This window comes from Protopterus annectens, chromosome 12.part0 (assembly GCF_019279795.1).
Source record: "Protopterus annectens isolate FY-2018-M chromosome 12.part0, PAN1.0, whole genome shotgun sequence".
NCBI lineage: Eukaryota > Metazoa > Chordata > Ceratodontiformes > Protopteridae > Protopterus > Protopterus annectens.
The window spans coordinates 1,292,776,373-1,292,803,352 of record NC_056746.1 but is presented as its reverse complement, the minus strand read 5'-3'; the positions used below and the strand labels follow the sequence as shown (position 1 = coordinate 1,292,803,352).

The 26,980-nt window shown below is 36.5% G+C and overlaps 1 protein-coding gene across 2 annotated transcripts in view; it reads right to left on the bottom strand.

Annotated features, from left to right (window-relative positions):
* Nucleotides 1-23,188: 23,188 nt before the first annotated feature.
* The window catches only part of HCK (HCK proto-oncogene, Src family tyrosine kinase), a 560,445-nt gene continuing 556,653 nt past the window's right edge, over nt 23,189-26,980 (bottom strand). For both annotated transcript variants that reach the window (XM_044090343.1, XM_044090344.1), the window contains exon 14: nt 23,189-23,393. In XM_044090343.1, coding sequence (XP_043946278.1) covers nt 23,191-23,393 — 203 coding nt within the window. In that variant the 3' untranslated portion in view covers nt 23,189-23,190. The remainder of the gene's footprint in view (nt 23,394-26,980) is intronic.

Genomic DNA, 26,980 nt, shown 5'->3' with positions numbered 1-26,980 from the left:
TGATAGGATTAATAACTAGGTAAGGCTGGGGTGTTCTCCACAGCTTTAACCAGGTTTCTGTGACTGCACAGATGTCAGCATTTTCCAGGATTAGGAATGCTTGCAATGACTGCAGTTTCATGTTTAGACTCTAGTGTTTAGCAGCATGACCTTTAATTTGTGTTTTGTTGAAATTTATATGTTGGTAGTTTTAACCTCATCATTTTTCCTAAAAGGCAGTATAGGGGAGACAAGAGCCTTTGCCAGAATCCTGAAGCCCAGGTGAGACAGATGCAGGCCATCTCTGGCAAAGCATCATGGTTTGGAGATCATGTCTTCCTAGGCTGTCAGGTACTTTATCCCCCCTGGAATGACACCAGAAAGCCAATTGTTAAAGTCAATCATTTTCTGTTTGTATTGGGGCATCATTCTGGGAGACATCAGAATGCTGCTTAAGGCTAGGGACATACCTGCCTGGGACACACATTCAGCGAGCTCAATCATGTCTCTCTTCATATAGTCCAGAGAGGTACATCTCAAGTCATTCACGCCAACATGGACTATGACAGAGTCATAACAGTACCTGTTGTTGAGAGACTTGAGTGCGCATGTGATATGATGGATTCTGGCAACCGACAGACAACTAACCGTGACTTTCTCCTTATCCAGCCTGGTGAGAGGCACATCTGTGTGCCTCACAATGGAGTCTCCTATGACTAATATGTTGGGTTTATGGTGAATCCTTAGAGGTTGTGAGGCACAGGTGTGTGGACTATGCATGGTATGTGGTGTGGAGGACTGTGGAAATCACATGTGTTTTTGCCTAGGAGGTCTCCTTCCAACCTTGAATTTCTCTCTCTTAGTAACTGTTAGATGGAATCTAACTTTTGTATTATATTTTATACACTTAATATGTACCATGGCTGTTTAAGCCCTCAGTATTACTCTTATAATCTAACATGTTCATTTATAAGTTGTATTCTGTTTCTCTTTGTATATAAACTTGTATGTTAATACTGTATGATGTTTTGTTTTTGTATTTGTTTATGTGTGGAGCTTTTCTCCTTGAGTCTCTACTGAAAAAGGGCTCTGCAGCCCAATTGGACTAACCCGCTTAACAAATGTCAAATAAATAAATAAAATAAAATGTCAAATATATATATATATATATATATATATATATATATATATATATATATATATATATACGTATATATATATACATATATATACACACACACACACATATATATATATATATAAAGATCTACTACTTTTGATCGAACAGCACATTTGAGCGAAACTCATTTGATCGACACCACATTTGATCGAAAAACAGTATTCATGGCAATTAACAGGGATTTGTCCCCCTCCCCAAAATCGTGCAACCCTGGAGTTGATATATAAAGTTGGGGGGTGTGGGGGGTACAGCCCCAACATTGGGGGGTGTGGGGTGAAGCCCCCCACCTATTTTTGTTTAAAATATATACATTTTCTTTAATTTTCTTCTTTTAAAGGAAATTAGGTGGGGGGGGGGCTGCACTCCCCACACCCCCCTACCTTTATATATCAACTCCAGGGTCACACGACTTTGGGGAGGGGGACAAATCCCTGTTAATTGCCATGAATACTGGTTTTCGATCAAATGTGCTGTCGATCAAATGAGTTTCGATCAAATGTACTGTCGATCAAAAGTAGTAGATCCATATATATGTGTATATATATATATATATATATATATATATATATATATATATGCATACATATATATATATATATATATATATATATATATATATATATATATGGGTCTACTTCTAAACTTTGAACTATCACAAGTTCGAATTTCTTATGGTCGAGACTAAAAGATCGAACTTGTGAAAGTCTGAAATTTAAATAAAAAAAAGAAAAAAAATTTTTACATTTTTGCAGGGGGGTAAGCCCCCCTTCACCCCTGCTAATTAAATATCCCAACTCCAAGATCGCACTACAGTGAGGAAAACAGTAAATAAACATGTTCCGTGCTGTAACGCAATCTCCATTTAAACAGTTGAAACTTTCACAAATTCGATCTTATGGTATCTAGCATAAGAAATTCGAACTTGTGAAAATTTGAAATTTAGAAGTAGACCCATGTGTGTATATATATATATATATATATATATATATATATATATATATATACATACACACACACACACACACACACACACACACACACACACACACACACACGGGCGGCCACGATGGTGAAGCAGTTAGCATTGCTGCCTCACAGCAAGGGGTTCTTCGGTTCAATCCTCGGCTGGGGTGCCTTCTGTGTGGAGTCTGCATGTCCTCCCTGTGGTCGCGTGGGTTTCCTCCGGGTGCTCCGGTTTCCTCCCACATCCCAAAGACATGCTGTAGGTGGATTGGACACTCTAAATTGGCCCTAGGCATGAGTGCGTGTGTGTGTGTGCCTTCTGTGGAAGGTTGGGTGCCGGGCTGGCAACACGACACCATAAAAGTCCACTGCCAATCATGAGCGGACAGGTGATCCGCTGTGGCGACCCCTAACTGGGAAAAAGCCGAACGAAGAAGATACACACACATACACACACACACACACACACACACACACACACACACACACACACACACATATATATATATATATATATATATATATATATATATATATATATATACACACACACACACACACACACACACACACACACACATATATATATAAATTCAGACTTCTTTTAGGCGTAGTAATTAATACTGAGATTATTTGGTATTCCCAAAAGCCATAAGAATGCTTCTAACCCACCGTTTAGACACATCATTTCTAACAAAAAAACCAAAATGGAAAAAATTGCGGAATACTTAGATGCAGTTTTAAACCCTTTAGTACAAAAGACTAACAACTATTTAATTAACTATTAACTAAGGATATTTAATAACTGTTTAATTAACTATTAACTAAGGATAATCACAAGGCTTTCTTTAGTTATGTTAGGAACCTGGGTGGTAATTCCCAGATATGCTCAGAATTAGTCCAAAATGACAAAAAATACACCGAACCCACAGACATTGCCAACATCCTAGCTGACAAGTTCAGCGCAAACTTCTCCCCCCCCCTCCCCATCAAAAGGGCAAATATCTATCCCAGCAGAGTGCTGCCCCCCTGACATCTCAGATGCTCAGGTAAGAGCCGCCCTCTCCAAAGCAAAAAACACAGCATCAATGGGACCAGACGGTGTCCCGAGCTGCGTCCTACATGAACTCCAAGAAGAGCTAAACCCAAACATAAAACTACTGTTCAGTCTCAGCCTTACTACAGGATATGTGCCCAAAGAGTGGCGTACAGCAACAGTGGTCCCTCTCCATAAAGGTGGTGCCTCAACAGATCCTGGAAACTATCGCCCCATAAGCTTGACTAGCTTGGTCTGCAAAGCTATGGAAAGGATCATCATGAGGTCAGATATTGGGGACCTACAGAAACTGGATCTTACCCAGTTCGGCTTTGTTAAGGGCAGATCCTGCCTCTTAAACCTGGTTGATTTCTTTGAAACAGTCACCAAGGCCATTGACGAGGGGAAGGTGGTCCACAAAGCCTACCTGGACCTCGCAAAAGCCTTCGATACAATACCCCACTCGGGCATTATATATAAGCTCACCAGCTTAAATATAAACCCCTATGTCACTAGATGGATTGCAAACTGGCTCAAGGACAGAACCCACATGGTTAGAATTGCTGGAGCCATGTCAGACTCCAAATCAGTTACAAGTGGTGTCCCACAAGGCTCAGTCCTGGGACCTCTCTTGTTCGGTATATATTTCTCGGAGGTACAGGCCAACACGGAAGGACTGTGGCTGACCAAGTTCGCAGATGACTGCAAACTGGGCACCATAATCGACTCTCCAGCCAACACAAGCATCCTCCAAAAGGGTCTCATAGAAACAAACAACTGGTGCCAGAGCCATGGCCTCAAGCTAAATGCCAAAAAGTGTATAGTCATCCCCTTTGGCAAAAACAAAGTGCCACAAATTACCACATAGGTGGTAATCCATTAAGTACAGAAGAAGTAATTAGGGACCTGGGGACCCAAGTTGATAGCAATCTCTCATTTGACAACCACGTGGCCAAAGTGGTTAGAAAAACATTTTATATAGCCCACCTAATCATGAAGGGATTCACATCTAGATCAGGGGAGGTCATCGTGCCTCTTTACTCATCCCTCATCAGGCCCATAATTGAGTACAATGCCCCTTTGGGATGTACCTTACCAGACACCTGCAGCAACTGGAAAGACCCCAAAAGTACCTCACCAAGAGGATCAAAGGGCTCAAACAGATGTCATATGCTGCCCGGTTAAAGAAACTCCAGCTCTACTCAGTGGCATACTGCCTGTTCAGAGGCGATCTGTGCCTGACGTATAAAGCCATGTCCAACCCGGAATTAATGGACATGCTGCACCTCAGAAAATCCAAATCCCATCGAGCTACGCTCGAGAGACTTGAACCTCAGCACTGAAATAAATAGGACATGCTGGAGGGACAGATTCATAATCCAGAGGCTCCCTTCACTCTGGAATAAAATCCCAGTCCAGGTTAGGCAGAGTCCCTCATTGACTCTCTTCAAGAGGAATCTTGATGAGTGGATGGGAGATCGTAGGTTTACCCCTGGTATCACTTCTGTGTCACTGTTAGACAGAGGCACAGTATACTAACCTCGAAAAAGGGCATAGCAAAATAAATTTAAAATGGGTGGCGAAAGCCAAACACATTCTGGCTAGGCTTATAAATGTCCTAGGGCAGATAGCCTAGTATGAACCTATGAACCTATGAAGAGATTCATGGGCTTTCTTAGACGAACTATTCCACAAAAAAGAAGGGTTATCTAAATGTATTTTAGTAACTATGGATGTAGAAGGGTTATACTCTAATATACCTCACAAAGAAGGTATGCAACTTTTCAGATTATTTCTTAACAAATACACCACCTTCTCAAAAATTAAAATTAATACACTATGTATTTTAGTTGAAATGGTACTGAATAATAACTTTTTCTTCTTTAATGGACATGTATACAAACAAACCAAGGGAATAGCTATGGGTTCCAAGATAGCACCTGCTTTTGCTAATATTGTCATGAGCACATGGGAATTAGAAAAATTAAATACCTTGAAGAACTTTAATCTAGTACACATTTATAAAAGATTTATTGACAATGTTTTTTTTGCGTGGAAGGGTGACCAATCTTCTTTAGACATTTTTATTTCTGATTTGAGAGACAGTTTAGGTTTTTTGAACTTGATTTTGTCTGGAATAGGGTCTTCTATTTCCTTTTTAGACACACAGATATACTTACTACCATCTAATACAATATGTTCCACTATATATAGAAAAGAGACCTATAAAAATAATCTGCTTGATTTTACTAGCTCCCATCCATTTTTTATGAAAAGGAACCTTGTCAGAAGTCAATTTATTCTCATCTCTAGAATTATCAGTCAAGATTATGACTTTCAAAAGAATGCTGTTGTTAAAACACATGTTGCTTCGAAGGAATTACCCTCCATCTTTTATTAACAATATATGTAATGAAATCTCTAATGACAGACACACTAAATATTTACCAATTTTACTACATGGTTTTACACCTAATACTTCAAAACCAAGTAACATTAACAGAACCCTTAGTTTCCCATTACCCATCTCTAGGGACATGTCACAAATTAGAAATGTCATCACGAATAACTGGGATTTATTAACTGAATCACAATTTGTCAGCTGCTATTGGCACTGCACCTACCTTTTCATTTAAAAGAACCAAAACCATAAGAATGAGTTTAGAAAACAGAGATTTACCTTTTCTTATTAATTCTGCTTCTACTTCCAACTCTCAAAATGGGATGCATTCATGTAATAAATGTGTGGTATGCCCTAACATTTTCACAGGATCTCAGTACACATTCACACATTGTAATTATACTATTAAGTTTTCAAAATATTTCTTCTGCCATTCTACAGCAGTAGTATATGCAGGTATTTGTGCATCTTGTAAAGCATTTTATGTAGGTAAAACTACAAGAAAACTTTCAGATAGAATTAAGGAGCATCTAGGAGCCATTTGGGCAAAGAACGTAAATAATGCCCTTGCTAAACATAGCATTTTTTGTACTTCTTTTAGTAAATTTTACTTCATAGTATTAGAACAAGTTAACTGTTTTTTTGGAGATTGGGAATTATATTTAGAACTAAGAGAACTTAAATGGCAATTACTGCTTAATTCTGAAACATACCCTGGTCTGAATGAAAGTGTTAATATTAAATGCGCTTTAAAATGGAAGATTTAATTCTATTTTGACAGTTGCTCTCTTTCTACAAACTGTGTTTGCATCCATCCATGACCTTTGACACACTTGTTAGTCACCACTTGTACAGTTATATGAATATTCATGTCTCCTACATGCATATTTAGTGCACACTGTACATTTGTTCAATGATTAGCTAACACAAGGGAGTGTTTATTTAATATTCATGCCCCTGTCATTCATATGTATGTTCATGGTTATTGTGTTTAGATGATTGGCACAGTTTAAATATTGTCTGGTTGTACTATTGGTTACTGTACTAATAAGTTATAAGTAGTTCGTTGTTTTTTTGTTTACATGTGACTCTAGTTACATATAATGTAAGTATTGTTGACTATAGGTTATTCTGATGAAGCTCTTCCACCTGAATAAGAGCGAAAGCTTAATCATCTATTCAGTGTCTGAGTTTTTATTTCCTTTCTACTAGCTCAGTATTAATTACTACGCCTAAAAGAAGTCTGAATTTATATAATTAAGATTCTTCTAGTGCACAGTGTTTATTTTATATATATATATGTGTGTGTGTGTGTGTGTGTGTGTGTGTGTGTGTGTGTGTGTGTGTGTGTGTATATATATATATATATATATATATATATATATATATATATACACACATATATACGTATATATATATAAAACCTTGATTTAATACTTCAGCTGGAGCAAAAAGTCCTAATAGAATTACATGAGCATATATTGGCTTCTCAAAATTATAAAAATTATACACAACAATGTTTTCCTCAGGACCTTTTCAATTTCTCACAACCTTCCAACTGGCAGACAGTATTTTAAAAGTCCATGGCTGCAAGCCTTATCCATCCATCCATCCATCCATCCATCCATCCATCCATCCATCTACAACCCCTTTTTCCCATTATTGCACATGGCAACAGCGAAAAAGACTTCACGGACCACCAGGCTGTAGTAAAAACATAGAACTTTTAATACATGTATTAAACGTTGTATGTCTTTGCCACAGCCTGATGGTCCGTGAAGTCTTTTTTGCTGTTCTTTTGTAAGGTTTTGCTTACATGGACCTTTAGTGCCTCTACTTGCAATTTTTGTTTCTTCATTATTGCACATGGGGTCGGGGTGACACTTCAACAGTGACAATCATCTATAGCCAAGGTTTACAGAGCCGAGTGGCTAGCCATGCTGCTATAGTTCTTCCATACCACACACTCACATGCACACTCACACCTATGGCCAATTTAGAGTGTCCAAGCCACCTACTGCATGTCTTTGGAATGCGGGAGGAAACCAGAGCATCCAGAGGAAACCCAAAGGAACACATAGAGGACATGCAGACTCCGCACAGAAGGCACCCCAGATGAGAATCAAACTGTGAAACCTCTATCTGTGAGGTGACAACACTATCCTCTGTGCCACTGCTCTGCCCAAATACTGTTTCTCAGGCCTATAGACTACAACCATACCTTCCTCTGGCATCAGACCTTATTCCAGCTCTGCAATGAAGTTACTTCACTAGATATAATTCCATATCCTGCTCTGAATGGGCTGGCATCTTCACACTTCCAGTGTCTTCCTCTTTGCTGATCCTCAGATGAAGATCTTAGTTCCTCATTCCTACCTTCTAGCTTTCTTCCTTTCACACAGCCTTAATTGGCAGTCAGTGCCTTGATAATTAACTAGCTAACTAATACAAAGTGTTTTCTAGCATGACAATGATCCCACACTACACCCTGCAGTGTTTGTACATTTTAGACATGCACTACCCATTTTGTAGACCCAACATGCTGCAGTTTAAATATACATGCATAACAGACATATATACATATGGACATGTATAATGTGAAAAAGAGAGAAACTCCAGCACATACAATACAGGGCAAATGTATTCATCCCAGAGAAAGCCAACAACAGACCATGGCTTCACCATAGAAATAGTTCCTTCATTATGAATTCAATCAGTAAAGTTCAATAACCATTAAGCAATGATAAAATGGATCATGTGACATCAAATAAATGACAATAGTGGATGCATCAAAGAAGTGATATACAAAACATACATATATCAAATACCTGCAACCATGTAAATCTTATTATATTCAAAAATAAGTAAATAAAAGATTGCAGGCTCATGACTAGAACAGAAAATTCAAAAAGATGTGGTAATTGCCAACCACAAACAAAAATATACATGTATATAAAAGGATCAATTTTGAAAGCTCGAAGTTTCAAAACTTCGAACTTCATATGGTTGAGACCATAAGATCGAAGTTTTGAAACTTCGAATAGTTTAAATGTAGATTGCTGTACAGCATGTAACAGGAAATGTACCATTCTCTTCGCTGTAGGAAAATCTCAGAGCCGATATATTTAATTAGCAGGGAGTTATTTTTCTTTTATTGAAGTTTTGAACTTTCAAAACTTTGAGGTTATGATCTCAACCATATGAAGTTTTACATTTTGAAAGTTTGAGCTTCCAAAGTAGATCAATGTAAAAATATGAAAGCATATAAGAAAGTAGCTCCCTAGTGAAATGCCACCATTTGAAATGCCGAATGCCAACATGCTGAAAAAAAAAGAATGAAAATGAAGGAGAATGATGAATTCCAAACATGGCTCCTCCCTTTGAGGGACTTAGCTTGATACATGGCTCCTCCCTTTGAGGGACTTAGCTTGATACATGGCTCCTCCCTTTGAGGGACTTAGCTTAATACATGGCTCCTCCCTTTGAGGGACTTAGCTTGATACATGGCTCCTCCCTTTGAGGAACTTAGCTTGATTACAGTCCAGAAGATCAGTTCCACTTTTCTGTTCCAATAGCCATCTTGAATTGTTGACAGACTGCATATCATATCCTCTCTCACAAAATATATGTACCAAATAAGTTAGTTCCCTCTTTGCATGAATGTGTATCACTACAAATATGTTTAATCTGAAGACGATGAGAAAGAGAAATATTACAGTATGGGGTGGATGGCAGCTATCTGAAGATCAGAACACATTTTCGGTAAATGGCTTCCTATGGACCGTTGTACAAATAAAGCCATTTATTAGCTTAGTAACTTCAACAACAGAGATATATATGGTAAATAAATTACAACTAATAGTGAAGTAAATACTATAAGAATAATGATTGCGCTACCCCATTAATTCCTTCTACTGTATATCATTGCTCTTTCATAGAAGCCAACAGCTGTCAAGGTATCTATGCCATATCTCTATATGGGTCTACTTCACATGACGGAAAACTCAAAATACTGAATTTTGTCTGAGACCGCAATACCTAATTTTCAAAATACTGAAAACTCATTTGACTGAGTCTCATCATACTAAAAGCTTACAACTCTGCTTGTGATAAAAAAAAAAAATCACTGTAACTTAAAGTGCCGACTGCTGGAATTCCAATAGTAGCATAGAAAGTAGTGTTGCAGTGTTTCTAAATGTGGGTATGTCTCTTTACATTTTTATGGGAAGTATCTAAAGTAATATGGAGGAAGTTTCATGTGCTCCCGGCAGTAGTGGCACTGTGTACAGTACTGTAAGGTAAGTAAAAGGTATATGCCCTTTTTCCCACTGCAGTGCAATCCTGGAGTTAGTATATATAGTTGGGGGGTGTGGATGGCACAGCCTCCCTCATTGGGGGTGTGTGTGTGAGGGGCATAGTCCCCCACCTTGTCTGGTTTTATATCGTCCGGTTTCTGTTAAGAGGGTAAGTAAGTAGTTTTTAAGGTTTGGAAAGAGTTAGTCATTGGTGTTGTAAGAGTGCATGCCTATGGCTTAAAATTCAGTATTTTGAAATTCAGGGTTATAAGCTTTCAGTATAATGAGACTCAGTCAAATGAGTTTTCACTATTTTGAAAATTAGGTATTGTGGTCTTAATCAAATGAAATTTAGTATTTTGAGTTTTCAGTTATGTGAAGTAGATCTCGCTATATATTTAGACGGTTGGAGCAAACGCTGCCCCCATTATAGTTCCATGTACCTCATGATAGCATTCCTCCTAAAAAAATAAAATGCATTCATATGTAAAATCTAGTCCAAACGGTTAAAAAAAACAACAAATAAATAAATAAATTAAAAAAAATTCCTGATTATAAAGACCTGCAAAAAAAAATCAGTGTTTGGATCCATATATCATAAGGAATACAAGTACATAGTAAGTATATATATATTTAGTGTACATAAAAGTATCTACTTCAACATGTAAAATGTTCATAGCTGTAGATAGCTGTGAAATACCTTTAACACAAGCTCTAAAAATGGTAACACAGGTTTTATGCAGACTTCTAGGAAGGCTAAAATAAGGTCTGTGAGGTAACCACTACCAAAAAACAATAGGTCTAACTGGAATGGGTTGAGCTTGTTCATGAATTTTAGGAAATGAATAAATACAGTGAGTACCTATTTCCATCACCATGAAATGTTTCTCCAAATACATAGAATTACACCTTTAGCAATGGATTGTGACAAAAATTCATCTATCTGATGTTTAAAAAAGAAATAGGATCAGCAATTACCCCCTGATAATGTAGCATATTATTAAGTTGAGGTAATACTTTGTCCCAGTAGTGGCCAACATCCCAGACAACTACATCCCACCTTTATAATGGTAACCTCACTTTGTAATTTAATTCTGGATAAAGACTTCTTCTCAGAAAGATACAAATTATGTGTGACGTTTGTAAAGCTGCTGGTGCTGTTCTTATGTACATTAATTACATTCATTTAATACAGGTGTATGGCTGGGTGCTAAGGAGATTAGAAATCAAAGTAATAAAATATGAAATAAATTACATCATGAAAAACAAATCAGTTGCAGTGGGCTTATTCAGCAAGAAATTCTTCAGATTCAGTAACCTAGAAAACTTTCTAATATCCAAAACTGTCTGAAATTCAGAAACATAAGATTGGGGACAATGTTTAAAACTTTACTAAGTACTGAAACTTCATCATTTTATAAAACTCTATTGGACTGGTTTACCACCAATTTATAATTGGTTATGTTTGCATTATTTGGTGGAAGCATACAAGAGGTTGTTGATTTTCTGCTATGTTTTCTTCCGCCCATTGATATCTAAAATAGGAGGTTGTGTTTCACTTAGTCTAACACTGGGATGTTTAGAACCAAAAGATTAATCAACAGATTCCACTTCTGTATCTGTACAGGTAAAAGAATCAGCGGTGGACTCTGATGTATGAAGAATAGAGTTATATTGGCTGAAATCCTCATTTGCTGGTGTTTCTTTTACTCTCCGCAGCATTGTTACAAAGCAAATTTTTCTATGCAAATCTAACATTTTCTTATGTTTCTTCCAAGTAAAAGCAATGTTGTTCCTACAGTCATTAAGATCGAGTTTAAATTCATGCAGTTTCCTATCTTCAAGCTCTTTATTTAAACTGTCCATAGTTTTGATAAACTCTTGACTTAAACTATCATATAAGGAGTGATTACTGAAAGTATGTGCTGTATTCACAGCACGAGGTGTTGAAAATGGAGTATGGTCGAAGTAGTTCCTTCTTTATTTATTGCTCTTATAAGCTGAGTCTAGTTTGCCATTCAATGCATATAATAAGCCAGTCTATTTTCTTATATAGTATACATATCTAGTACTCTGTTTAATAGAACATCTTGTCTAGTATTTTATCACTATCAGCTTGATGTTTCATGTTGTTAAGAGACACAACTGTGTTTCATGCTGTCATAATTCATTCAGGGTCCCTATCAGCATCTCAAATGCTGACAATATCGAATATGATATTGTCACATCGAGAATGCCGAAAGGGCAGAACGTTGAACGGGTAAACGGAAATCTCCATAAGGGGAGATTTACGTTTACCTCAATGTAGTGTGGTCTTGGAGTTGGTATATTTAAGTAGCGGGGGGTGCAGGGGGGCTTGCCCCCCTGCCTACACCCTTTTTTTTTTTTTTTTATCGGCATTCGAAAATGTAATAGGTCGATCATTTCAGTTCGACATTTAGTGATTCGACCTATTACATTTTTGAAATGCTGATATAGACCCTTCATTCATCATAAAAGCAGCATCAAGGAACTTAGACAAAGGAACCAGGAAAGAAGATGAGACTATCTTTCATTTATATGAAATCATATAGTAGGTGTCTAACTTTAAATAGCGGACTTTTTCAAATGTATCTATTACTGTAAAAGAAAAACTACTGATGGTTCATTTCACATTAGGTGTGCATCTCCCCTCTGAAGCTGTTCACATTTTGCTGTTGTATAGATAGAGTATAGATTTATATTTGTAGGTATTATTTTATCAAGAATAATTTCAGCTCATTTTGGAAATGAGGGTCCTATGTGATGTTCAAACAGCTATGAAAAGAATTTCATTTGAGATTAATTCTCTGCGCATTTTTAAATTCATAAATTTCCTTCATAAACTTATAATTGGGAATATTTTATAGTAGCAAGTATGACAGGCATAATCAATATTCATTTTTTTTCATCTTTACAGAGCTGGGAATCTTACAGGCCATTAAAGCTACTCTAATGGACTCTTTACAAAATCCCAAATCCCTTGCAAGTTTAATAATGCCATCTTATCATTAATTCATTAATGATAAAGTAATAATAAATGGATCCAGATCACCTTATAATGTGGATCATAATTGATTCCCTATAAATCAGAGCCTCAACCACTGACTGACTGCATGCATCAAATGACTCAGAAATCATACATTTTACTGCTGCACACACCGAAATTCACCCTTATTGAGCAGTCACACACATCACATAAAAATAAAATGAAATAAATATTCTTGTAGGGTAACAATCCTCATTGTATCCCACCCCTACTACTTACATATACTGAGTTCACACAAACATAGTGAAAGAGAAACAGTCAGCATTATTTACCCTATACTCCTAGTCTCTGTGTTTGTAGAATCTCTAACAAACAATGCATTTTGCTAGGTACAATGCACATTTAAGAGCTGTTTGATGATCAGTAAACTTTATCACCAGTGTTACACAAAAACAATTATCTTTGATCAGTGAGAGGCAGTGAAGAATTTAGTACATTAGTCAATTATCAATTTCTGAACAAAAAATTAAATGGACCATAACCTGCATTTTAAATAGAAGACTGAGAACTAGAGAACGGTTGTTTATATTATTTTGTGTTGAATGTTTTACTAAGACAAAAAGAGAACACTGGAAATATTTGCTTAAAAGTCTGAAGCCTTTATGAACTCTGGAATTAAAAGTTCAAATATTTATCAAAGTGTGAAACTCAAACATAGACTGAGCTGGTGTTCCCAGGATATAATATTTTGTGTGTGTATATGTGTGCATTTTGTGATGCACACACACACACACACACACACACACACACACACACACACACACACACACACACACACACACACACACGCATGCACACACACACACACACACACACACACACACACACACACACACACACACACACACACACACACACACCTTACAGTGTGTGTGTGTGTGTGTGTGTGTGTGTGTGTGTGTGTGTGTGTGTGTCTGTCTCTGTCTGTCCCATGTATTCCTGATTTATCACAGGGTTTATGTATTCAGTATTTGCACTTATGTCTAGATTTGCCTACCATCATATTTGAGCTTTCTAGGGTTCAGTGATTACAATATTCCTTTGTTCTTTTTTTTTTTCATTTATTCCCGTGATAAAAATGAACTCATTCAAAGAAGACACAGTATGTTTTAACTGAATTTACTAGTAGTGAAAATTAGAATTAACCAAATATGTTTAGCTTTGAAGTTAATGATGAAGGAAACTTTCTTCATTAAAAACAATTAAAATGTTTTGACAGTGGAGGATAAGAAATAAGATGTTTAGTATGCAAATGTGTTTGAAACTGTATTAAAAGATATAAAGTACATTTAGAAATCTGAGTTCAGATTAGGCTATGATCTAACATTACCAGAAATAGCTTGTCTGCTATCCACCCCATATGTATGAAAGCAAATAATAATAATAAATGAAAATGGAGAACACCCAGGATCACAATTTCCAAAGTGAAAAATTGTTAATAGAGAAAACCTTTTGGAAGGATTATTTATGTAACTGCAATTTATACTTTATTTGTAGAGTTGTATTGTAAGCATGTTGTTTCAGATTTTCAGAAAATGTGACATTTTTGTATGCAACAACAGATGTGCAGATATATAAATAAAAGCATTGCCTATGAAAATACTTATACAGAATTTTTGATGATGCTGGGATTTTCTCTCCTTTTCATGATTTTTATGATCAGTGCCTTAATCCTGGCCTAGGTCAGAAATTTGAAGATTGTGTCCTGGTTGTTCGCTTTTACCACAAAGAAATAAAACATTTCATCTACTGCAGTCAGTGTGTGCAATATGCTTGATTATATCATTGTTAGCAATAAATGAAATATCACAGTTTTCCTTCAGTAAAGTAAAGGAAGGGCATATGTAATATACATGTTACAAAAATAAATATCCTACGTGGTATATCTATCTATAATTGTCCTTTCTTCTAGACAACTTGAAAGTGTCAGAAGTATAGGATAGCATAAACCACAATCCTCAAATAAAATGTTTCTTATACAGCTCTACATATTTAGAAAAGTGCAACATAATGTACAATAGATATTTTAAGTCAAAAAATGAACTCAGAGTTACACAAGACAATCCATAACATATTTTCTACATAGCATAGTTTGTCTACAGATACGCTAAGTTCCCCTTGACGATAACCTTTTCATGTTTATCACAAACTGCAACATTCCTTGCTATGTGTACAGATACAAATGGAACAAAACTGGCACATTGTAATGTCTTCAAGTACAGTGTCTTGAAATCTTTCTACAAATGTATTGAAGGTAGACAGAAAACATTTATGCATCTAAGCAACAATGCCATGGTTTAAACATTATAATTTTACCAATATAATTTCCAAAATCTGATTTACAATACTTTATTTGTAGTATCTCTCCTAATAAATACAAGTAATTTACTGAGAACAGCACATTATTTGTAGGTTGAGGAGGAGTGATAGGGGCCTGTTTCATATCATTACATTTTTCCATCAGATTTATTACAATGGAAAACTCTGTACATCAGGAGGGTGCCTACCTTCTCTAGGGTGGTGTGTGAATTCAAGGAGTGCTTTTTAGAATAATGTTTTCAAGTTTCATACTCCCAACAACCACTGTGGAATAGAACTGGCTAGTTTCTTAGTAATTTTAGTGGGAAAATAATTTGAAATTTGTAAACTGACAAAAGAAACTAAGTGACTTGCAATTATATAAAACTCATCTGTTTCATGAACAGGTCTCTTATGTCAGTGTTTAATATACTTATACCTATTTAGAAATGTCCATCAGAGCTAGTTATATTAATAGGTGGTACGAACTGCTAAAGAAATAATTCATCTTGGACTTCTTGCTGTTTAATGTGACTTTTTAGCATTTTGGAAACCATTTGTAAACTTGCATCAAGTGAGGTACAATCACACTTGTCCAACTATATTTTTGTTTCTATTTAAATTATTTCTTGTACAGTTTTAGCCTTTTCCTAGATTCATAAGTTCAAAGAAATACAGACATATTTGAAAGTATAACCTTTTCAAATCCCACCAGCAACTGCATCTCCTCAACTTGTCTAATCCTACATCACTAAAAGGTCTACAGCAAAACCTAATTTATGATGAACTTGAGTACACATAAGTGGGTCCAGCCCATTTGGATTAACCTGGTCAACAAAATGTAAATAAATAAATTCTCATCAATTGTAGTCAAGCTTTTCATAATATGAGCAAATGTGATGATGCAGAATATGCATGGTTTTGCAGGGGGCAAGCCGATCTGCACCCCACCTGTGTAAAGCATTTCATCCCTGCATACCACCTTTTTGATTATTCTCATCTCTGAGAAAAGGTGATTACTTACAGACAGTGTAAAACTGTCTTATTGTTTTTTCAGGAGATCATAAGATCAAACCATCCAGTAAGAACTCACATACAAGCCATTGCGATCTTGCTCATATGTGAATTAAGCAACTGTCATACGAGTAAGTAACAACTTGAGCTAATGTGACATAAACTCAGGTGATTCAGGTAAGTGACTGTAAGTCTTTCCAGCTTGTCTATATACCGAAATCTGCAAAATTGCTTATAATATTACTAAGGTTTAGTTAAAAGAACTAAAAAAATCAGTACAGTTAGTATCAGTGCCTGAGTTTGCATAAGAATCAGTATCACAACGATGTTATGTTTTTCACGTAGTAGTTGTTTAACTGTTGAGCATCTGATCTAGAGGGAAGAGAAACAGAATACTACTCTAGAACTAGGCCTTAAAAGTATAGGTTCCTTCATTGCTCTGAAGGTAAGACACAAGTCATTCATCAATAATGTGCATTAATAGAATACAGTAACATAGTTTTTAGTTTTTTTTTGATTCTTCATATTTGTAGTCCCTATATTTTGTTCAGTAAAAAAATTGTCAGTTTTTTGTTTATCCAGTTTTCCTAAACAATCTCTAAATATGCATAATATCCAGTTCGTAGGTTGAACAAAGAGGTGAAAAAGGACACCACACTGTTCATGTGTTTGTTTTTTAATATGCTTAGGTGGTGCAGTGGTAACTGTGGCGTTCTATGCTAAAATTAATGTGCATTATTCAAAAACTTTTTTCAGATGCAGCTTACTACATTAAAATAATGGTAAGACAGATTAAAAAAATGCAAATATCAGCATAGTACAGAAGTCATACATTTTTAATGATAGTATAGCATTTATATTCAATTATTTTGATTTTTGCCATGTTTGGTTAATCACACTCTTACTTCTTAAATTCGGCAGCATTTGACATTATTAATTAGTGCTAATGTATTTCCTAATGCAGTACCACATTTTGTTCAGAGTATTTTCTAATTATTGTTTCCTATTTCTGTTTTCTGTTTGATATGAACTACTTCTGATGTCCATAAGGCATCTGAGCTGAATGTTTAACTGAATAAAAAACACATCAGCACACATTTTAATATACTACATTTGATTTTACTTGTATAACTAAATTTGGCTAGTTCACCCATAGGAGGTGGTTTTCAATTTTTAATACTTTGTACAATGAAACCAAATTTAATAGTCATTTACAGGCTTGCAGTTCAAAGACGTTTGTCAAGGTTACATTGCAAATGTGATACATGAAGTAATTCAGAACACAAAACTAAACCCATTTCAGAATTTTGTACAACAAGAATTGGGCAATCTAGAATGCATGCTGGTATAGTTTAATGACCAGCCTTGGGATGAAGTCCTCCCCCATTCCTAGTGCCACTAATCTTTCATAAGTTTAGAGAGGCAACACTACAGATTTATAGTATGCTGACTGCAAAGTAAATACTCATTTGCTATTGCTTTATGATTCAATATTATATTAACTAGTTTTAGTTATTTGATTAATTGTTATACTTACTATTTTCTGGTTATTTAACTGCGGGCTTCTTGCTGCAAAGAGTGATAAAGCCTGGACAGTGACAAAGATGACCTAGGATTGTGGAAAAAGAATGGGAGTGAATGCTACTGCTGGTGTACCCTTCCTGGGAGGAGAGACATGGTCCAGTATCCTACATGCCTAGTACCTAGTAGAGCTAGGCGTGCTTCCAATCAATATATAAATCAGGGGTCTGTGCTCATGAAGCAGCATATATACTGAAGCAAGGCTTTTTCTAAGACATATTTCTTCTTTGGCCAACAGTCAGTGGTCTTGTTTCACCTTATATTTATTTTATCATTCTTAGCATGAAAGACTTTATTTCTTCTGGCAGTAACTTGTACCAGGAAATCCTAGAAGCTCTGAGACTTGTCCATGTTTAGTCTTTTTGATTTTATGTTAGGGTATGGTGCCCTTAATGTAGCAATTTTCCTTCATGCACAATGTAGCAAAATAAACAAGCACAATCCAGTCTATTACCTTGAAAGTCTTCTTCCCATGATACTTCAGTAAAAGACAATGCGCCGAGCACTGTACCGATGTACACAGATAACAGAGAAGCAGGGGTGGCAAGAATCTTCTGTCCTTTAACACAGACCACACAGGTAATAAGGCCATTAAGCAACACCTTTCAAATTGCTGTCAAATTGCATTATCTTTTGTTATGATAAAAAGGCCAACATCTTACTGGGATGTTCTAAAGTATGGTTTTGAGGGTTCTACTATGAAATGCTGACTTCTTGAAAGTCGATGTTTCAAAAGAATGAACAAAAAAAGAAAATGTCTGAAGTACAAAAGGGAAAAAAAAGATATCTCTTTTTCTTGTTTTTTTGCAGGGGGCAAGCTCGCATGCACCTCCCAAACTTATTTATATCAACTCAATGGTCATAAGAACTCAAAGAAGGGAGAATTCTCCCTCAAAAGTGAATCATTGCTGGTGCAGAATTAGAATGTGCATTGGCAATTATTTCCAGTTGGGAAAAGCATTCAGTGTTATGCTGCCTATCAATTTCACCTCAAGCAATTGTAGGGAAGCCATCTATGAGAGCTATTTTTGTTTCCATGACTTTCTTATGTAATGTGTTCTTGGACAAGATTTGTGTGATCACTGTTCGCCATTCCTGAATACATTTGCTGTGCTCTATAAACTAGAGGTGACCTCCAGGTCTAGGTCTTCCTTTGGGGTCACAACTGAAAAAATAAATAAAGCAGCCACCCAAGAGAACTGAGAAGGAGATTGTCCTATTTGTTACCACATCTATAAGATACAAAAAAGTAATGGATAATCACTGCAACACTGGTTTTGTGACTTGAACTCTGGTTGCTGAAGAATCCTTCCCTGCCTTTTTGTCCTTCTGTGAAGTCCATTTGGTACAGAATAAGAGTTTTCTAGATAGATAGATGATACTGTAGGATAAGGGAAAAGTGTTAGCTGCCTGGGAGACATTTTTCTCTTCTCACACATCCAGGTAGAATGAGTTCTTACACGTATTGGTAACCTAGCGTTACGTATACGCAGTGGTACTACTGCTGCTGTCAATGAATACAGTTAAATAAAGTACTTAGAAACGTAAGAGTGGTAATACATGCAGGATATTTATAACCTTTTTGTTAGAGACCTAGTAATGTGATATATCATCTGGATTCCCGACATATTTGTAAGACCTTCTAATGTATGATCACAAATATGAGATTTGTGTGCTGATCGAAAATCAGATTGTGGTATTTATTTATTTATTTGTTTATTTTTATTTTGCTAACCAGGTTATTGAACTAGTCTGTGGCCCTTTTTTCAGCCATGACCTAGTTGGTTAATACAAATAAGAATATTAAGCATACACGTGTAATTGTTCAGATTCTTCAGTAGAAAATTCATCATTCACTGCAGTTCATAATCTCGTCGTCAGTACAGGTATAACAACACATTGCACAAAATCACTTTCCTCCAACATACAGCTATCAGAGCATTATTGCCTTTAAATAAGAATAGTGTGGGGGTGCAACAGTTCCAGGGGGTCTTTGCTCCCTTGCAAAAACACTTTCAGAGTGACCCAGCCAGTTTTGTTTAACTCTGTTTTTCTTTATGTTCAGTACTTATTGATTACCTAGCTGAATGTTGATAAGTGATATATTGAAATTCTGTCTTTGTCATGCAAGATGTCTACGCAATGATATATGGTACATTTTTTACCCATGCAGTAGCTCAGATAGGTTCATAGGTTAGTACTAAGCTAACTGCCCTTACAAGCCATTTTAAGCTTAGCCAATTATCCCTTGTGAGGCTCAAACCCTGCACCTTGTGTTTGTAAGGCAAACACCTTAACCATTAGGCCACCCTTCCAATAGCAATATTTTATGTACATAATTTGTTATATGGCTGAATGTATTTCTCAGTGTCTGCGCATGTTTGACATGTTTGTTGTTAATAACAATTTAATGTTGTCTGTTTTGAAGTGCTATATATTTATAGCATGCATACTGGTTTTGGAGCCATTGCTCCAAAAATACTGTGAATATTATTCCAAAATAGTACTATCTGCATAATTTATTGAAGCATATTTCGTGATTTTACATATTTGATATTTAAATTTGACAATACTAACTACAGATAACTAAATGTATAATAGGGCAATTTCAGTAAAAATTTTGGTTAATTTACATTATAGTACAAGGCTGAAAATAACTTGTAGGATTATTACTTTAAGCCTGAAAATGCAGACATGACATATCCTGCTTATAAATATTTTTAATTTAGTTTTAATTTTATAGATTTCTAACAGTTCTTCAGCAAAGACCCCCCCCCCCACATTCTTAAGCTGTACAACTAGCATTAACATATTCCTTTTTCTTTCTTTATTTTGTTTTTCTTTGATGAAACAAAACATACACTGAGTTCTCTTCTGTCTACCAACACAGTGATAGTATTTGAATAAAGCTGACATATTCTCTTAGCATGTTATCTGGAATTTATAGCAAGAGTTTAGCTAAGATTTTTGTTATTAAGTAACAGCATGGAGTCTGCTGTACCTCTCCCCAAGAGAACTAAATTTCTGATCTGTACACAAAAGTCACCTGACAGCTCCTCTCCCAACATATACGTCTTTGGTATACATCTAAAAAATGCAACTAAAGATGCAGTGCAAATATTACTATTATTACAATATAAGTCTTTAACGCTTTAATTTAATATAACAAGCAGATATCACACTGAACACAGTTACATTCTTTTTATTCTTTGCTGGCTCAGATGGACATGTTTAAATGCATTTATGCATTCGAAGCCGAGACATTTTCTGTACTGGGGAAAATGGAGGCTTCTTAAAATGAATTTCCATACTAAGTCTCATAAGGTATGCATCTGGCTTCACCCATAACTTGTATTCTGTTAAAGTGTAACTTATAGCAAGAGTTGTAGCACTGAGTCTTATCTAGGCCCTCCACTGCGAAACCTTTAGAGCCTGAGGTCTTATTCCCCTTCCTGAAGTAAAAGGCATTACAAAGTAATGTGTTCTGTTAGAGACTCCAGGGCCACCTTGAATATTTCTTCATTCAAAAGCAGAAATAAAATAAGTTTATTGTTTGCAACCAAGAAGCCTTTTGCAAGATCCCTTAGTTTTTCTACTAGCGAAGGTACATTGTAAGCTTGTTATGATAAACAGGAATTAATGTAATCTTCTTTTAACGTGTGGACTTCCTCCTCCTCAGTGGTACTATACTCACTGGAGCTTCCCATTATATCCATTTGTTTCTCACTGAAGGAAGAAACAGAAGCCCTGTCATGCTGTGGATGTAAGCTGTTTTGTGTAATACACTACCCCAGTGACCCCCTCCCCCATGATACTGTAATACCCTACCCCCAATTACCTCCATCCCCCATGGTGCTGTAATACCGACCCCCAGTGACACCCCTCCCACACTGTACCATAATACCCTACCCCTAGTGATCCCCCTCCCCTCTGGTACTGTAATACCCTACCCCCCCCAGTCACCTCCCAACAGTGCAGAATTTAATGATATCAGTGGAGGAGTGAGTGCGTGATTCTACTTTCACTGCCTTCGAGTGACATCTGTCTCTGCTGAGATGTTATATCTGTCTGTTTCCTTACTTATAGTCTATAACAGGTGGTGGAAAAAGGTGCAAAAAAACCTGACTCGAGCAAACCTGTGGTTGTTTATTTCTTTCTCTGCTGACAAGCCATTTTAGATCTGGATATGATTGAAACACAGAGTGTTGATGTGAACAGAAACCTTTCCTCTGCACCACTCAAAATTTATGTACCTTGAAGGCATGCATGTTTGCATTTGCAGTTTCTTCTCTCTTTCACTCTCACTGTTGTTGCGTGTGTCTCTCCCTCTTTGCCATTTGTGTGCATCATACATACGCACTTGGCAGCTTAGAGTAATTGGTATTAGCTTACACTGAGTTGTTGCATTACCCTGGAAATTCTGGAAGATGTCTTATGTGATGCGGTGGTAATGTACTTGATCCTGGAAAACACTACTGCATGTAGAATCATACATGTAAAGACACACAAAAATTCACATTCACACACACACATATAAGAATATATATATATATATATATATATATATATATATATATATATATATATATATATATTACATATTACTGTTAGTTACTGCATTGGTATAAACTGGTTCTCAGTATTACACACAAACAAGTACTTTAATTTTATTGTTAACGTCACAGTAGTACTATCCTCACGACATCCATTTGTCTCAGAATCCTGTTGACTTGGAAGTCTTTTTTAGTTAGGAAGACATGTTTGCATTCTTTACAGAGTCCCTTATCTGTTTGCGGCCTGATCAACGACACTGTTAAGAGTGAGGGGCTCTTCTGTGGTACAGCTTAATGCATTTCTTCATGGAAGATCACAAGGGACATAGTCCTTTTCCGGAAAGTGTCGACACTTTATTAGCCTGCAGTCTTCTTTCATAAACTAACACTGTCCATTTATTAGGATGTTTTGCTGCTTTGCCTTTGGTTTACTGAAAACCATTATACTTTTCATTTCAAAACCATCAGAAAGACAGGTGAAAATGTTTGAGTGTGTGTGTGCGTGTGTGTGTGTGTGTGTGTGTGTGTGTGTGTGTGTGTGTGTGTGTGTGTGTGTGTGTGTGTACAGCCCATAATTTAGAGGTATTCACAAACCAAAATACAAGATGATAAAGCTGTTTCTGTACTGATGACCTAAGGTTGATGGTAGTATTGCTTCTAATCGGTAAATAGAAAGAAGAGAAGTGAATTCATTATTTAGAAAAAAAGTCACTGCAGTTGATTTTCAGGTCTATAGACTAGCTAGTCTATGTAGCTGTTTATATTTAACATGATGGGGGAACCTTGTTTTTTTTAGTAATTTCAAGTAAAGTCTTTTTATATTTTAGGGTTGCTGCTGGTACTGACCCTCAGTGGCTGTATAAAAGTCCTCTAGTACACTTTGATTATATTCAAAAGTAGGACGATCATCTGGCTTATTCTTCCAGCATTTCATCATTATATCATAGAGTTCTTCTGGACAGTTGTCTGGTCTTTGCATACGATATCCACGTTCCAAAGCTCGTATTACTTCTGGGTTAGACATGCCTGTGAAAAATATAAGCAAAACAAGCAAATAAGTTGCTTAAAATTAACTGATTTAAGCAATCCTTTTTCTTATGTTAAATGTGATACTATTAGTTTGTTGTAGTCAAAGATTTGAGCATGCAGTATTGCTTACAGTTTATTTACCTACAATGTAATATTTCTTTCTGTTATTTTCATTAGCTTTTGATTGTCTTAATTAAGAAGCATATCTTTTAGTATGAAGTGTCATTTCATTTCCAGTGTCCTAAGCTGATCACATCTCTGATAACTAATATGAACTGCAGTGAAATGAATGTTAAGAACAAAACTGGAATATACTCTGAACTAGCATATGTACCTGTAGCTGCCATTCATATACCTGGTGATTCTAAGTAGGTTAGGTTCCTGTTTATTCTACCAGAGATCATCTCTTTCATTTATATTGTACCTGTACATAACTTTTATGCTGCCCTCATTTAAAGTTATCAGTCACTTTTTATAACCAACAAGTCATTAAAGTAAAAGTAGCAGTGTCCATAAGCAGAACTTTTCAAGTAACATTTTATTTTTATTTTGTTACATATCTGATGATCTAAGATTCCAGGCAGGAACCTGGAACACATTTTTTACCCTTCCCTATGCAGCATTGGGGAATATCGAAGACCAGATCAATCAGCAGAGGGTGGAGAAAGCGGAAGTTCTCAGTAGAGACTGTAGAGGTAAGATGACGGACAAAGAACTAAATCAACTTGTATTTAATCTTTCAAGCTATGAACTTAATTGAACTGATTACTCATTGCTGTATAAGGGGCTTTCTTTTATCCCTTTGCAAGGCAGCAGCCTTAGTGAACTACTGACAGACTTAAGACTCTTTGGACGTAATGTCTCGCTGAAATTGTTGTTTGGTGATGATAACCGCTCAGGGACACCATTTGTTAATAGATTTAAACACAAGAGTACCTTTTCACCTACTCTACATACCAATGTAGAATGCTTCATACGAATGTGTGAGAGAGATTTTTATGTGTATTTTTTACAGTCAAAACGTAAATGCCTATATTTTAATTTAAGTAATGGAGAATGACAGTCCCTATTATGCATGTCCCATAATTCTGAACTGACTATAAAACCCGCAGACAAGGGAGGGGGTGCGGTGTTGCTAGATACCTGTGCATATAATGCAGCCATGCTAGAGATGTTAACCACAGACAGGGGAGGGGGTGCGGTGTTGCTAGATACCTGTGTATATAATGCAGCCATGCTAGAGATGTTAACCGCAGACAAGGGAGGGGGTGCAATGTTGCTAGATACCTGTGCATATAATGCAGCCATGCTAGAGATGTTAACTGCAGACAAGGGAGGGGGTGCGGTGTTGCTAGATATCTGTGCATATAATGCAGCCATGCTAGAGATGTTAACCGCAGACAATGGAGGGGGTGCGGTGTTGCTAGATACCTGTGCATATAATGCAGCCATGCTAGAGATGTTAACCGCAGACAAGGGAGGGGGTGCAGTGTTGCTAGATACCTGTGCATATAATGCAGCCATGCTAGAGATGTTAACCGCTGACAAGGGAGGGGGTGCGGTGTTGCTAGATACCTGTGCATATAATGTAGCCATGCTAGAGATGTTAACCGCAGACAAGGGAGGGGGTGTGGTGTTGCTAAATACCTGTGCATATAATGCAGCCATGCTAGAGATGTTAACTGCAGACAAGGGAGGGGGTGCGGTGTTGCTAGATACCTGTGCATATAATGCAGCCATGCTAGAAATGTTAACCGCAGACAAGAGAGGGGGTGCGGTATTGCTAGATACCTGTGTATATAATGCAGCCATGCTAGAGATGTTAACCGCAGACAAGGGAGGGGGTGCGGTGTTGCTAGATACCTGTGCATATAATGCAGCCGTGCTAGAGATGTTAAAAGACACAAATACATATGCTGAGATAAGCCAAGATACACTTGTAAGAATAATAAGGAAAGTTTATGATGATCTATATGATTTGTTAATGTGTAGACAGATAACACAAGAACTTTATAAATATTTTATGGTTGATTTCCCGCAAATTCCTTACATAAAAGGCTTACCTAAGGTACATAAGAATGTTACAACCCCCCCAATGCAACCTATAGTAGTTGGAGAGGGATGGGTGACAGAGAACATCTCTAACTATCTGGAAACAGTATTAGGACCACTGGCTAGGAGTATCCTTACCATACTGAAGGATACTTATCAATTGATAGAAGATTTAGCTAGTCTATCAGCACAACGAGCATTCTCCCCTTCCTGTATACTGGCTACCTTGGATGTTAGAAATTTATTTACCTCAATCCCTAATGATTATGGGATTGAAGCTATTAGAGATGTACTGAACACGACAGAGGGTTTCAATAATGAACAACAGCTACTTATCTGTACCCTATTAGATACAGTACTCTCAAACAATGTATTCATATTTCAGGAAGTATTTTATGCCCAGAAATGGGGTGTCGCTATGGGCACTTGGTGATGCATTGTTGGGAGAAGACTTTCCTATACAACAGTGCATTTTTTCCACATGTGCTTCTCTATAGATGATGATGATATACTTATTGTTTGGAATGATAGCATGGATGGATTGAAAAGTTTTGTAAACTATTTAGAGACAAATACTGACTTTTTAAGTTTTACCATGGAGTCATCCTATCAAAAGATTGATTTTCTAGACATAACTATCTCCAAAGACCAAATGGGTCAGGTTTCTACTTCCCTATATAGAAAGCCATGTTGGAGGAATGCACTGCTACATTATAGCAGCATGCACCCCGATTTGTTTTTTCCAATATAGTAAGGAGCCAGTATACAAGGATCGTTAATATTTGTAAGAATAATACGGATTTGTACGAACAACTTGATACCATGGAAAGGCTATTTCAGGAGACAGGCTATACTAACACCTTAACAAGAGCAATGAAGAGGACGGTCCTAAACTTACCAAATCATGATGGGACTAGATATCATACTGTCCCTAGTAGGTTTAGGAACGTTTCCAGTGATAATAGGGATTATAAAGGTAATCTTGATTGTGTTAAGATACCTTTTCTAACTAGATATACAAATGATAACAAAAGAATAGTTAACATCATAAAACGGAATTGGGATGTTCTGATTGTGGATTCTTCTATTTCTAGATTGGTAGGAGAAACACCAAGGTTTAGGTATAGGAATAGTAAAAATCTTAAAAGATTGCTCTGTATAGAGAGAACTTACACAGAACAACAACAGCAAATATGTAGGGAATTATCACGATTATATACCTTCTTATGTAACAAATGTAATATGTGTAAGTACATTGTTGACTCACAACAATTCATCCACCCTTCTTTGAATTACACATTTATACCCAAGTTTTGTGCAACCTGCAATAGTATGAACCTTGTTTATCTAGCTACATGTACGAAATGCACAGCATTTTATGTAGGTATGACATCCAGGAAGTTAAAGGACAGGATGTATAATCATGCATACGATATTAGGAAAATGAATCAACTTAATGCATTAGCCAAGCATATAGCAACATACACAGACCATGATTTCAAGTTCAGAGTATTGCAAATGGTCAACAATAA